The sequence below is a fragment of the Hemitrygon akajei genome, chromosome 4 (assembly GCF_048418815.1).
Source record: "Hemitrygon akajei chromosome 4, sHemAka1.3, whole genome shotgun sequence".
Taxonomy (NCBI): Eukaryota; Metazoa; Chordata; class Chondrichthyes; order Myliobatiformes; family Dasyatidae; genus Hemitrygon; species Hemitrygon akajei.
Genome location: NC_133127.1, coordinates 166,471,765 through 166,487,654, shown reverse-complemented (window position 1 = coordinate 166,487,654; position 15,890 = coordinate 166,471,765). Strand labels below are relative to the sequence as shown.

Below are 15,890 nucleotides of genomic sequence, written 5' to 3'. Positions count from 1 at the left end.
AACATGTGGCTAAAGAGTTGGTGAAAGAGGGAAGGCATAAGATTAATAGATCACTGTACTCTCTTCCAGTGAAGGTGGGAGCTGTATAGAAGAGAGTTTGTACTGGAATTGAAGGGTGCCTAATATTCTAGCCAGAAGATTTGTTAATGCTGCATGGTGGGTTTAAACTAGAGTTGCAGTGGAATGGAAAACAGTACCAGCACAGTTAGTGCCAAGGTTGTGGAGATATGTTGTTCAGACCTGACAAAGTCAGGAATCAAAAGGTTGAGCATGGTGCGACTAGTGTTCTGAGTGATGCACCATCAATAACTCATTCTGAGACGTAAAAGCGAGGTATCAGCTTTTACTGACTGGAAGAAGGAACGAGCAGTGAGTGACCACCATACTACATCCTGGAGACTGAGAGGCCGGGCTCAGACCTCCATCAACTTTATACAGGGGTCTGTGGGAGGAGCCACCGGAGCAGTCATCAGGGGGCGTGTCCAGACAGGTATATGTAGTTCACCACACTGAGCAGCATATATTTCAATGCAAGAAGTATCGTAGGAAAGGCAGATGAGCTCAGGGCATGGATCAACACCTGGAAGTATGATATTGTAGCCATCAGTGAGATTTGGTTGCAGGAGGGGCAGGACTGGCAGCTCAATATTCCAGGATTCTGTTGTTTTAGAGGTGACAGAGCAGGAGAGATTAAAGGAGGAGGGGTAGTGTTACTAGTCAGGGAAATTATCACGGCAATGCTCACTCAGGACAGACTGGGGAACTCATCTAGTGAGGCATTATAGCTGGAAATGAGAAACAAGGAAGGTATGACCACATTAATAAGACTATATTATAGACTACCCAGCTGTCCAAGGGATATAGAGGAACACATTTGTAGAGAAATCACAGACTGTTGCAAGTAACATAAGACTGTTATAGTAGGTGATTTTAACTTACACATTTTGACTGGGACTCTCATAAAGGACGAGATGGGAAATATGTCTGTCAAATAGGTTCAGGTAATTTTCCTTAATCAATACATATAAGTCCCAATGAGAGAGTGGACAATACTTGATTAGAGAATGAAACAGGGCAGGTGACACAAGGTTGTGTAGGGGAACACTTTGCATCTAGTGATCACAATGGCATTAGCTACAGAGTAAATGTGCAAAAAAAAAATAGGTCTGGTCCACAGGTTGAGATTCTAAATTGGAGAAAAGCCAAGTTTGATGGTATTAGAAAAGGTCTGGCAAGTGTAGATTGGGACAGGTTATCTTTTGGCAAAGGTGTACTTGGTAAGTGTGAGAGCTACAAAGCTGAAATTTGGAGAATACCAAGCTTGTATATGCCTGTCAGAATAAAAAGTAAAGATAACAGGTATAGGAAACATTGGTTTTTATGAGATATTGAGGTCCTGGTTAAAAGAAAAAAGGAGGTGCATAGCAGGTAGGACAAGTGAGTTGCTTATGGATTATAAGAAATGCAAGAGAGCACTTAAGAAAGCAATCAGGAGGGCTAAAAGAAGGCATTAAGTTTCCCTAGCAGATAAGGTGAAGGAGAATCCTAAGGAATTCTATAGCTATGTTAAGAGCTGAAGGATTGCAAGGGATTAAGTTGGTCCTCTAGAAGATAAAAATGGTAATCCTTATATGGAACCAAAAGAGATCTTAAATAATTTTGTTTTGCACATGCTAATTGCGCAGGAGATGGACACGATATCTATAGAAGTGAAGCTAAGTGGCATCAACTTCATGGACCCTATACAGATTACAGAGAAGGAGGTATTTGCAGTCCTGAGACAAATTAAGATGGATAAATCCCCAAGACCTAAGAAGGTGTTCCCTCAGACCCTATGACAGACAAATGCAGAAATAGCCAGGGCTCTAGCAGAGATATTTAAATCATCCTTAGTGACAGGTGAGGTACCAGAGGATTGAAGGTTAACCAATGTTGTTCTACTGTTTAAGAAAGACACTGCAAATAAATCAGGAAATTATAGGCCAATTGGCCTGACATCAGTAGTGTTCAAGTTATTGGAAGGTATTCTAAAGGAAATGCTGCTATGTTCATACATAAATGGCAACTCACCAAGCCTCAGGCACTGACGCATTAAGCCTCCTGATGACATATTCTTTTCTGCTTCAATCTCACTGAAATTGAGTGAGCTTGAGAAAACCAACACATCAACCATGGCCATTAGCCTATTTAAAAATGTTACTGCTGTCTCTGTTGACATGCCTTGGGTTGCCTCGATGTTTTCAAGTTCGGTCTTTCAAAAATAAAACAAGGAAAATAACCATGTTAGCTGAACACAAAATCTTCTCAGTTAAATTCTGCAGTTTACAAAGGAGAACTGAAAATGAATCTCAGAAAACTGTTTTAAAATAGTAGACAAAATTGCTAATGTTTCATAAAAGCAGCCCACTTCCAATATGATTAGCATCTTTTGATGCTGTCATAAATTATGATACTGAAGTACAAATGTCAAATTATTTATGCAATATAGCTATATATATGTATCATATATAATTTTAACTTACAAGTGATTTACCAGGGCTGTGAAGTCTCCCATTGTCCACAGGGGCTCTGGAATCCATAGTATTGGTCTTTTGAAGAAAGCAGCAATTTTTAATAAAATGTCAGACAAAGTGGGGATAATGGTGTTTATAATAAAACGTCCGTTACATAAACAGGAAGAATGAATGATACAGAAAAATCCTTTGCAGTGGGATACCTCAAAATTACATGTAACTTTTGACTGTAATTTGGATATTTATTTCTGATTGTTTCAAGTATCCCTTTAGACATACAAGTCTGTTCAGGATATCTTTTAAAAGTTCAAGCTGTTGAACTTAATTATAGAAAAGAAATATGCAAGGCATTCTGCACATCAAAAGACATTCAAAGTCAAGGAATATACTGCTGTATGTTTTTTCTGGAAAAATTAGTTATTAAGAATATGATAATATTGATTAAAATTGCCAATAACATACTTATTGAAGTATGGCAAATACTGCTATTTGTAGCAGTTCAAATAACTATCCTTTCCTTATTTTATGGGACAACGCTTCCTAAAATATGATAACACTTTAATAGCATAAAATTTAATTTTGAGCAATGGATTATCAATCATTATGTAAGCTAAACAGCACAGCATCCTTCTTACACACCACAAAGCCACTTTCTTTAATATACCGTATCTTTTCAGAATGAGGATGTCCTCTGTAACTCTCTCTGAGCTAACAATGATAGTGTACCATTTATGTGAATTCCTTTGATGAAAACACTTCCACAATATTACTAGGTTGGGAATTCCAGGATTTAGACTAAGTGTTAATTAAAAAAAAAATGATGATATATTTTCCAAGTCAGGATAATATGCAACTTGGACGGAAATTACTTAGATGTTGTTTCCATTCACCCACAACCTTTACTAGCAATAGTGAGCTTAAGAAAGGTTTTAAAGTAGCCTTGGTGCTCAACTGCAATAGACTTCACACACTGCAGCTGTTTTGACCGTACCACTGCAGTAACTGTTTTGAGCGTTATCACAAGATAACTCATTTGAATTCATCTTTTCTAATTTTTTTCCCGAGTAAATTTCCAGACATTTCCCACATTCCTGCTGGAACTTCAATGGAAATTACAAAGAAATTTCTGTAAAATACTAATGCCAATATCCACAGATTTTCATGATCTCATTATGCTGAAATTCAATGTTTGTCTCCCTTTTTCGTTGTTCTTTCTATGTGTATATTCTGCTTTCAAATTTGCAATCACATGAATCATTATTAAAGAACTATTAAATAATGCAGTTCTTGTCCTTATTAAATGATATATACTTACAAATATTAAGTGATAATAAACACATTTCCAACTCAACAGGAAGAAATACTGACCTTGGAACCCTGGGCGTGCAATAAGCAAAAATGCAACAAAAAGAAAAAGAGCAATAATTAATTTATTTTAAAACACTATTTCTAAAATAATATTTCTTAATAAATTCATTCAAAGTGCACCATAAGAAAATAGGAGCAGGAATACACTTCTCAGACCAGCATCCCTATTCCTCCATTTAATACAGTACATTACATATTTTAACACCATTTTCAAGCTCTTTAACCATAGAGTTGAGTAATTTTTGAGCTTAAGATATTATTTTCTTAAATGCTCACAACAACTTGGACACAGCAGTCCTATGTGGTAGCAAATTCCACAGGTTCACAACTCTCTCAGTTTTCTTCATCTCAGTCTTAAATGTTTTATCTCATGTCCCGAGATTATGACACCTCCATCTCAGAAAGGGATAACCTCTAACTCACACTCAATCTATCAAGCTGTGAAGGAATTCTTGAGTTGGTGATTAGATCCTCTTTCATAATGGAGCAGGATATGGTGGGTGTGACGGCAGAGCAGAGATGGCTATAGTTTCTGGGAATAATTCACAAGGCACAGAATAGATATCTCCCACAGAAGTAGCTGTTCTCAAATGGCAGGTGTAGGCAACCGTGGCTGACAAGGGAAGTTAAGAACTGCATAAAAGCCAAGGAAAGGGCATAAAAAGCAGCAAAAGTGAGTGGGAAGTTGGATGATTGGGAAGCTTTTAAAATCCAACAAAACACAGCTAAAAAAGCTATAAGAAAGGAAAAGATGAAATATGAGGGCAAACTAGTCGATAATATAAAGCAGGATACCAAAAGTTTTTCAGTTATATAAAGTGTAAAAGGGAGGTCAGAGTTGATATTGGACCACTGGAAAATAATGCTGGTGATGCTAGTCATGGGGGACAAAAAATTGCAAATGAATTTAATGGGTACTTTGCATCAGTCATCACTGTGAAAGATACTAGCAGTGTGCCAGAGATCCATGAGTGTAAGGGAGCAGAAACGAATGCCATTGCTATGATAAAGGAAAAAGTGCTAAGCAAACCCAAAGGTTTTAAGGTGAAAAAGCACCTGGACCAGATGGACTACATCCCAGAGTGCTGAGAGAGGTTGCTGAAGAGATAATTGATACATTGGTCATGATCTTTCAAGAATCACTTGATTCTGGCATGGTCCCAGAGGAATGAATGATTGCAAATGTCACTCCACTCTTTAAGAAGGGAGGAAGGCAAAGGAAAGGAAATTATAGGCCAGTTAGCTGAACCTCAGTAGTTGGGAAAGTGTTGGGAGTTTATTATTAAGCATGAGGTTTCAGGACACTTCAAGACTAATGATAAAATAAGTCAAAGTCAGCATATATTCTATAAGGGGAAATCTTGCCTGACAAATCTGTTAGAGTTCTTCAAGGAAGGAACAAGCCGGGTGGGCAAAGGAGAGGCAATGGATGACATTTACTTAGATTTACAAAATGCATTTGATAACGTGCACACGAGGCTGGTTAACAAGATAAAATCCTATGGCTTTACAGGAAATACTGGCATTGGTAGTGGAATGGGTGACAGGTAGAAGGCAGTAAGTGAGAATAACGGGGGCTTTTTCTGTTTGGCTGCCAGGGACTAGTGGCATTGTTCAGGGGTCAGTATTGGGAGCACTATTTTTCACATTGTTTGTCAATGATCTGGATAATGGAATTGATGGCTTTGTGGCAAAGTTTGCTGATGATACAAAGATAGATGGAGGGGAAGGTAGTGCTGAGGATGCAAGGCGATTGCAGCAGGGCTTAGACAAATTGGAAGAATGGGCAAAAGATTAGCAGAATGGAATGCAGTGTTGGGAAATGTACAATAATGCATTTTGGTAAAAGGAACAGTAGTGCAGACTATTATCTAAACTGGGAGAAGGTTCGAACATCAGAGGTACAGAGGGATTTAGGAGTCCTCATGCAAGATTCCCAGAAGGTTAATTTACAGGTTGTGTCTATGGTAAAGAAGGCAAATGCAATGTTGGCATTTACTTCAAGGGAAATGGAATATAAAAGTAAGGAGATAATGCTGAGACTTTATAAGATACTAGTCAGGCCACATTTGGAGTATTGTCCACCATTTTGGGCCCCATATCTCAGAAAGGATGTGTTGTCAATGGAGAGTCGAGAGGAGGTTCACAAGGATTATTTCGGGAATGAAGGGGTTAACATGTGAGGAGCGTTTTGCAACTGTGGGCTTATACTCCTGAAATTCTGAAGAATGCAGGGGGATCTCATTGAAATCTACTGAATGTTGAAAGGACTAGATAGGGTGGATGTGGAGAGGATGTTTCCTACAGTGGGAGTATCCAGAACTAGAGAGCATTGCCTCAAGATTGAGTGGTGACTTTTTAAAACAGAGGTAAGGAGAAATTTTTTTAGCCAAAGAGTAGTGAATTGTGGAATGCTCTGGCATATACTACAGTGGAGGCCAAGTCCAATAGTATTTTAAAGGCAGAAGTTGATTTTTCTGATCAGTCAGTGCATCAAAGGATACGGTGAGAAGGCAAGTGTATGGGATTGAGTGGGATCCAGGAGCAGCCATGATGTAATGGCAGAGCAGACTAGATGGGCTGAATGGCCTCACACTGCTCCCATATCTTATGGACTTATATATTTCTAAATGGTAGTAAATACAAACCTAGTCAATGTGACCCCTCCTCATTCTGCACATCACCCTTTAACAAATGCCTGATCACTTTGAAAATTAAAGTGTGGCTTTCTTTACCTGAGCTTCCAATAGATGCACTGAAACACAATTTACATGAAATAAAAACTGATGCATGTTCAATTTTACCTCAAAATTTGGGTAAATACATATAATCTAGTGTTACTTAAGTAGTTTTGTTTTACTGTTTATTTTTTGCATTTTGATGTCAAATATATTTCTCTTTGTCATCACCATTTTTGATGATGGCAGGGGAAGATGCTCTCAGTAAAAACAGTCCTGACTTCATAAAATAGGCATTTTGCTGGGAGCACCTTGTACAAGAAGTTGGAAGAGCAGCATTTTTACTGGATTAAATGCAAGCTCATATGTGAGTTCTTGACAATCTACACATTTGCTTCCTTGCCAAAGAGAGAAAAATTCACATGATACACAAATGATTAGTGTGCAGCCATGAAATTACTCTATGACTATAAGGTAGATAAAAGTCCGAATAGATCAATCAGGTTAACAAGTGAATAATTGTTTCTTAAAGGGGTTCAAGGGTTCATCGAGAAGCAATGAGAAGCAACATTACAGAAATATGCAAGAATTATAGTGTGGTGACATCAAGAAATGTCAATTACCTTAATATTGACAGAAATAATGCCAAGATGAAGAGCAAAGGGTGAAATCTCTGATCATTTCTGATACATTTCTGAAATGAGTTCAAGAGAGTTACATTTTTCTGTATATTACTCAGCCAATGAGTAGGGAGACATTGATAGATCTGCTTCTGGGAGTGGGGAGGATCAGCTGGACAGAGTCAGTGAAAATCCTGCAGTGACCATTGGATCTGAAAGTTTAGATAATAATAGAAATGGGATGCATAAATCTAAATAATTTCTAAATTAGAGGAGGACTAACTTTAATGGGATAATAAATAATTAGGCCAGGAAAAAGTGGAACCAAATATTCATATTAAAGTACAATCGGCCCTCCTTATCCGCAGGGAATTGGTTCCAGGACCCCTCGCGGATACCAAAATTCGCGGATGCTCAAGTCCCTTATTTAACCTATTCCGGTGCGGTGGTCTTTAGGACCCAGCAGAACCCCAGACTTTATTTAACAGATCTCAGTGTAGTGGACATTAGAACCTGGCGCAGCTCTGAATCCACAATGTTTCCTTTCATGAAAATAATCACGATTGAAAATAAGTTGGAAGTAATAAAGCGAACAGAAAGAGGTGAAACGCCATCGGTCCTTGGAAAAGTGTTAGGCTACAGCCGATCAACAATCAGAACAATTTTAATGGAGCATGTGAAAGGCTCTGCCCTGATGAAAGCTACAATTATTACTAAGCAACGCAGTGGTTTAATTATTGAAATACATATGTTTCTGAAGTTTTATATGCAGAGAAAGGTAAAATATATACTATATACTACGAAAAACATTTGACTAACTGACGCTAAATAATACCGGATGTACCTGTTCCAACTTCAAATCCGACTTAAAGACAGACTCAGGAATGGAACTCATTCATAGCCCGGGGACTGCCTGTACTTTTAAATCATCTCTAGATTACTTATAGTACCTAATATAATGTAAATTCTATGTAAATAATTGTTATACTGTATTGTTTAGGGAATAATGACAAGAAAAAATAAGTCTGTACATGCTCAAACAACGAGTGCTGGAGACAGAACTTCCGGGTTTTCCCAATCTGTGGTTGGTTGAATCCGCGCATATGGAATCCGCGGATAAGGAGGACCAATTGTAGATGTTTGTTACACCATTACCATTCTGCAGTCAACATTTTACCCCACACTCTGCTTTCTATCTTTAAACCATTTCCTGTCCATGCTATTACTATCTTTCAATTAAATTGGATTCATTTATGTTGAACAGCTATATGTGTGGAACTTCATCAATAGCCTTGTGAATCTCCGTGATGATATCTTTAATGTTCTATTCATCAGCCTTCTTAATTCTCTCATCAAAAATTTAATCAGTTCAGTCAACTGTGATATTTTCTTTTAAGAAATCTGTTCCACTGTTTTCATCAGCTCAAACCTTTCAGAACTTAACAATTAGATACCACTGGTAAAATAGGTAATGGAACAATGTTTGACTTTTAAAGAGCTTATGTTTCTAGTAAGGACTACATAATTGTCAATGAAGTGAACCAAAGGTCAGAGCTCCTCAAATGACAAAAGAGTTGGAAAACACATTCTAAGAAAAAAGATGCTTGACATATGTCAGGTGACTAACTCCAAAAAAGGCAGTCTGACTACAGTAAACTAAGAGGAAATGATACAGAAAGTAAAGTTTGAGTGTATGAAAAACAGTTAACATTAAAATCCAAATATTGCCAAAGGTATGTAAACAGTAAATAGGTAGTGGCTAATTAGAGACAAAGATGATTATTTAGACATTGTGGCAGAAAGCATAGCTGGAATTACAAATGAACACTTGAATCTTTCTTTATTAAGAGAGAGATTGGGAAATCACAGAAGGCAATGTAACAGAGATTATGAATGGTGTGAATATTGATAAAGATGAGATACCAGAGCAATTAGCTATCATGGGTCCTGATGGGTTGTATCTGAGGATGTGAACAGAGATTGTATAAGGCAGGGGTGGCCAAACCGCGGCTCTTTGGCATTCAATGTGTGGCTCATGGAAATATGTTGGTTGACCTCCTTTTTACTACATGCTGCCGTTGCGTAGAAATGAATGGGAAAGCATTTTGGTGATAAATAGAACCGCGGGAAATCCCTTGAGACTTAACTCCATCACTCAAGAGTTGCTGAAAATTGCTACCAGGTGCTGAAGACAGCTTGAAGACAGAGGCGTGAATTTCAAAATACATGACATATTTCTATGTCGTTGGGCGATGAAGGCAAAAGTAGCGCCGACATAGATCTACGGCGTTTGGCACTCAAAGTGTTAGTGAATCTAGGTCTGACCTCACTCATGTCATGTACATTAACACAGTGTAACACAGGACACTGAATTGTGCAGACCTAGTTGGTACACTGTGGATGCAAGTTTTGTTTACAAGTGTCTGTGAAAATTTTGTGAAGGAAGATGGCATCATCAAATTGTAAGAAACAAAAATATGAAGATGAAAACAGACATTTTAAGCCACAGTGGGAGGAAGATTTTGCATTCACCGTTAAAGCAGGTAAACCTTTATGTCTTATCTGCAATGTGTCACTCAGTCATTACAAAGCCAGTAATTTGAAACGCCATTATGAAACAAATCACAAACACTTTTTGGCTGATTATCCACGTAAATCTGAATTACGGAAAAACAAATTAACTGTGCTAAAATCATCTCTAAATAGCCAGCAGACACTGTTGACAACGTTCAGTAAGGAAGCTGATACAACGACTAAAGCTAGTTTTGTTACATCATGGAATATTGCTCATGCTAAACGCCCACGTTCTGATGGCGAATTTGTTAAGAAGAATATAGCTGAAGTTGTTGCAGTGTTAGATCCAAATAACACAAAACTTCAGTGACTAATAGCACAAACACCAGTTTCATGCCACACTACAGAGATGCGTATCTCCCAGATCAGTGCTGATGTTGCAGGCAAAATGTAAAATGCTGTAAAGAATTCCCTTGCATTCAGCTTAGCGCTTAATGAATCTACAGATATAGAAGAAAACCCACAACTGGCGGTATTTATTTGTTATGTTTCCTCTGATGTAACTGTGAAAGAAGAGATATTGGACTTGGTGGCATTAAAAGAAACAACTCGTGGTGTTGACATTAAAAATGCGCTCGACAGAGCCTTAACAAATGCTGATGTTCCACTGAATAAACTTGTCAGTGTTGCAACAGATGGAGCACCTGCAATGGTGGGGAAAAATGCAGGATTAATTGCACTTACAAAAAGTGATCCCAGCTTTCCAGAGTTTCTCCCTGTTCATTGCATTATTCATCGTGAACACCTGGCAGCCAGATACTTCAAGTATGAAAACGTTATGAAATCTGTTCTTGAAATTGTCAATTTCATACACTTAAATGGGAAGACCCATCGCCAGTTCAAAAATTTTATTGAAGAACTGGAGCTTGAAGATAAACCCAATGATGTCTCTTTCTACTGCATTGTGCGGTGGCTGTCAACCAGCAATGTCTTGAGTAGGTTTGTGGATTTGTTGGAACCTATTATAACTTTTCTTAAAATAAAGATCCTATCCTCAACTGGAAAATGATGAATGGATGCAAGATCTGATGCTCCTCACTGATATAATGAATCATCTAAAAACTCTCAACTTGGCACTCCAGGGGAAAGATAAGATTGTTTCTGATCTTACTCTGACCATTTTCCACTTTCAGAATAAAATAAAAAATTTTCAAAGAGACATATTATCAAGAAACTTCATTCAGTTTCCCAATCTCAGTAGGAAAGCAAATGCATTCCCTGATATTGACAGACAGACAGACAACCTTTATTGATCCCGAGGGAAACTGGGTTTCGTTACAGCCGCACCATCAAGAATAGTGAAGAAATATAGCAATATAAAACCATAAATAATTAAATAATAACAAGTTAATCATGCCAAGTGGAAAAATAAGTCCAGGACCAGCCTATTGGTTCAGGGTGTCTGACACTCCAAGGGAGGAGTTGTAAAGTTTGATGGCCACAGGTAGGAATGACTTCCTATGACGTTCAGTGTTACATCTCGGTGGAATGAGTCTCTGGCTGAATGTACTCCTGTGCCTAACCAGTACATTATGGAGTGGATGGGAGTCGTTGTCCAAGATGGCATGCAACTTGGACAGCATCGTCTTTTCAGACACCGCCATCAGAGAGTCCAGTTCCACCCCCACAACATCACTGGCCTTACAAATGAGTTTGCTGATTCTGTTGGTGTCTGCTACCCTCAGCTTGCTGCCCCAGCACACAACAGCAAACATGATATTGAAATAAAAGACCACAAACTGGAAGAATACAAAGATAAGTTACAAGGACTGCTTGATAATTTCCTAGCCAGGTTTGATGACTTGCAGAAGGTGAAGCCCTGCTTTGCCTTTCTTGTAAATCCATTCATGGTTGATGTGGTCAATGATGGTTGTCCAATTCTCAAACCTCTGGTTATAGAATCATCTGCTGTGGAAATGGAACTAATGGAATTACAGGAGGACCTGGTCTAAAGATGATTCATAAATCCCAGTCTACAATTGAGTTCTGGAAACAAGTTTCAGAAATAAAATATCCTGAACTGAAGAAAACCTGTGTGTGACTCATCTCAATTTTCAGCACAACATACTGCTGTGAATCACTGTACTCTGTATTGAAGTTTGTCAAGTCAAAGCATTGTGCAATCCTTACAAATCAACATCTGATGGAGCTAATTTGTGCAGCCTTAACAACATATCAGCCGGATTTTCAACAACTCACAGCCAAGATGGAGATCCATAAGATCTCTACTGGCAGTAAATAGCAGCTTTAATAGCCTGATAATTGTAGCATTGTCTGTTTATGTCATAAAAATATATGTACATTATGATTACTGAAACTAATACAAATTAACAGTTTAAAAAAACTACATGCATGAATAAATATTATTGCATACATGTATTTCTTAACATTTATATAAAATGTTTGTAACAAAATGTGTATGTAACAATAAAATTTGGTGTGTAAATTTTGTTCATGTTTTGCGGCTCTCAAACATCTGAAGTTAATCGTATGTGGCTCTTACATAAGTAAGTTTGGCCACCCCTGGTATAAGGGTTGGCTGTAATCTTCTATACTCCTACCTACAAGAGCCAGAAAATACCAAGTACTGCATTCCTGCATAAAACAAGTCTCAGGCTGGCATTTATTATACAAGAAGCTTTTATAAACAGTAGTCAGCAAAATAAGATTAATAGGCTCTTTGAAGTTTGATCTGATGAAAAGCAGCTAGAATAGATTTCTTAACGAAATCATATTTGACTGAACTGATTTAATTTGTTGATAGAATAAATGAAAAAACTGATGAAGGGAATATTATTGACATCATTTTCATTGATATTCAGAAGCTTTTAATAAAGTCCCACACAAATGGTTGTTCAGCAAAATCATCCTATTGGAACAGTAGTAAGATATTTGAAAAGTAGTAGCAGCACAAATAGGAAAATGGGCAGGAAGATGGGCAGCATAGTAGCATAGCAGTGAGCCTAACACTTTGCAGTGCCAGTTGTAAGATTGGGGTTCAATTCTCATTACTGTCTGTAAAGAGTCTGCATGCTCACCCCTCTGGGTGTTCCTGTTTCTTCCCACTTTACAAGGATATGTGTGTTAGAGTTAGTAAGTTTTGGTCATGCTATGCTGATCCCAGAAGTATAGTGACACTAATGGCCCCAAGCATATACTCAGACTGTGTTGGTCATTGGTCACTGTACATTTCAATGTTTCAATGTACTGTACATGTGACAAATAAAGATATTACTCATTCTATCAATGGCAGAAGCATAGTGTAGTGGTGAAAATTGAACTTTCTGTACTGGAAGATGATATATAGTGGCAAAACTATCATCTACCCTTATTTGGACCCACAATATCCTGGCCAGATTTCTACATCAGTAAGTCAGCTCCTCTTGAGATGCTACAAACTAATTATAGAAACCTCTCTGCCTCGGAAATCTATTTCCATAGCTCTTTCCTAAAAAAGAACAACCCTCCTTTCTTTCATAAACCTTTCACTCTATTCAACCAAATCCAACATGGCAGCAAAACCAATTCAAACATTTAATATCTAAAAAGGAGAGGAAGCATGAGGGTTCATTTCACCCATGACCCTTTTTCTTCTGCATTGCCAAAATTTACTCGTATCATTCCCTGGCATCTTTGTACTTAATACAAAACTTGACCAGTGTAAGGTATACTGCATATTTTCTAAACTTTTATCTCTTAAAATTAATAATTTTAAAAATTAAATCTCTTCAGAATTAAATGGGTGCCACTTTTCATTTGTGGCCATGATCTAAACTCAAACATTTCTGCCATGCCGCCAAAAACTGAAAAATATCCCTTTGTTTTTTAGGTTTTAATTTAAAAACCTGAGGCTGAATTATGAATTTGGATAGCTCCAATTTAAGTCTGCTCATTTTATATTTATGCTGGAATGATAACCTGGACTGAAAAGAAAGAAAGAAAGAAAGAAAGAAAGAAAGAGCGAGAGAGCGAGAGCGAGAGAGAGAGAGTGAGTCAGTCTTTATCTGCATGTTCTTATCATATGTATATTTCTGCACATTAAACCCTAAAACACCATGATTAAATTATAGGTCAGCCTAATGCTTAAAATATGACAAATATTTGATTTTAATCTCATTAGTTTAATAACATAAACTCTTGTATTACAATACAACATGGTGAAATATTTCACCAAGTTGCAGTATTTCAAAAAAATAACTGATTTATTTTCTGGTAAACAACACTGACAACATTATACTTAGTACTTACCGTGGGGGATGTGGCTGCTGATAACAAAGGCAAAATTCCACCACAAGCAATGATGATGTTGTCCACCATCTGGGAAATGAGATGAATTGTATTGTGCACAAAAATAATATTCTCATTGCTATTCACAAAATCCATCACCGACTTTGAAGTATGACTGTAACAACATAAATTATTGAGTTACTACTTCCCTGTTGTTCAAATGAAGTTGCAAAATCACATAAAAATACTGACATTGATTAGATTTAACAAGTAACTGAAATCAATAAAGAAAATTTATTGTTGACAATCTTGTATGAATTCAGATAGCTGTATTTTAGCCAATGGTCCCAAATGCAGTTTTGTAAAGTTTAAAAAAGGATCTGGAAGCTATCAATAAGAGTTCATCTACTTGTTCTGTCCCATCTTTGTCAGTATCCTTCTTAAGTTAACTTTACTACCGTTATGATTACTTTCTATTATGTTTAATGATAGCAATAAATCTGTCTAGCTTTTAAAGTATTAAAAATGCAAACAGACAAAAACAAACATTAAAGAAAAAAAAGGAGCTTGCTGAAGTTAATGAATTTTATAAATGTGTTTACATAAGCAGGTTGAGAAATTTTGTAGAGAAATTTGTAGAATAGAGGTTAATTTTAGAAAGTAATTGTCAAGTGTAGAGTGTTTATCAACCTGCAGGTGTGGATCACCTCATCATGATGCCCCACCTTCCTCCAAAACACTCTTTCACTTTCAGATTTTTCAGCTATGGATAATATTTTAATTGGTAGTATTTCTGATGTACATAAAGTAGGAAAATAACTAGTGATGTGTACTAACTTCACAGAGAGCTCCAGCAATAACAGTGAGCATGCATCGTGATTCCGTAATTCTTGACAGTTGCTAAACAGAACCAAATATGCTAAGTTTCAGCTAAATATGAATAATTTTATATTTCACATCAGGAAATAGAACTAAATAGAAATCTTTTGGAGAATTTCTACACCAACACACACAGAAGCCCAAGAAAAGATTTCACCTTCCAAGATAGGTTTAACAGCCAACTTCAGAAAATAGCTGCACTGGTCTTCTTTAGACTTTTTAAAAACATGAATACCCATCATATATATGTCAATCAATGCAACAAAGTACTGAATGCAAGTAAATAAAACATAAAAGTGCACAATATTTACACAACTTCTATAATTTGATCTGAATTGAGCAAGCAATATAATATAATTCCTGACCTTGCTTAACCTGGATAATAAGAACAGCTTAAGCATAGTTCGCGATGACTTCCAGTGCAAAAGACTAATCCACACTAAATACACTAAAGGCAGAGTACAAAGTAAATGGTAGGATACTTGGTAGTGTGGAGGAGCAGAGAGATCTGGGGATACATGTCCACAGATCCCTGAAAGTTGCCTCACAGGTAGATAGGGTAGTTAAGAAAGCTTATGGGGTGTTAGCTTTCATAAGTCGAAGGATAGAGTTTAAGAGACGCGATGTAATGATGCAGCTCTATAAAACTCTAGTTAGGCCACACTTGGAGTACTGTGTCCAGTTCTGGTCGTCTCAGTATAGGAAGGATGTGGAAGCATTGGAAAGGGTACAGAGGAGATTTACCAGGATGCTGCCTGGTTTAGAGAGTATGGATTATGATCAGAGATTAAGGGAGCTAGGGCTTTACTCTTTGGAGAGAAGGAGGATGAGAGGAGACATGATAGAGGTGTACAAGATATTAAGAGAAATAGACAGAGTGGACAGCCAGCGCCTCTTCCCCAGGGCACTACTGCTCAGTACAAGAGGACATGGCTTTAAGGTAAGGGGAGGGAAGTTCAAGGGGGATATTAGAAGAAGGTTTTTCACTCAGAGAGTGGCTGGTGCATGGAATGCACTGCCTGAGTCAGTGG

At 37.4% G+C, this 15,890-nt stretch overlaps 1 protein-coding gene and 1 long non-coding RNA gene across 5 annotated transcripts in view; one reads left to right on the top strand and one right to left on the bottom strand.

Annotated features, from left to right (window-relative positions):
• Positions 1–15,890, bottom strand: part of nbeaa (neurobeachin a) — a 772,475-nt gene that overhangs the window by 482,480 nt on the left and 274,105 nt on the right. For 2 of the 4 annotated variants that reach the window (XM_073043884.1, XM_073043886.1), the window contains exons 1-2: positions 2,523–2,585; positions 2,071–2,251 (exon numbers count right to left, since the gene is read on the bottom strand). In XM_073043884.1, coding sequence (XP_072899985.1) covers positions 2,071–2,251; positions 2,523–2,579 — 238 coding nt within the window. In that variant the 5' untranslated portion in view covers positions 2,580–2,585. Of the gene's footprint in view, positions 1–2,070; positions 2,252–2,522; positions 2,589–3,881; positions 3,891–14,001; positions 14,156–15,890 lie in introns of those variants that run through there. The other 2 variants (XM_073043888.1, XM_073043887.1) reach the window with 2 other exon arrangements.
• LOC140726904 (uncharacterized) overlaps positions 1–15,890 on the top strand; it is a 284,399-nt gene that overhangs the window by 87,062 nt on the left and 181,447 nt on the right. The gene's annotated exons all lie outside the window — the stretch shown is intronic.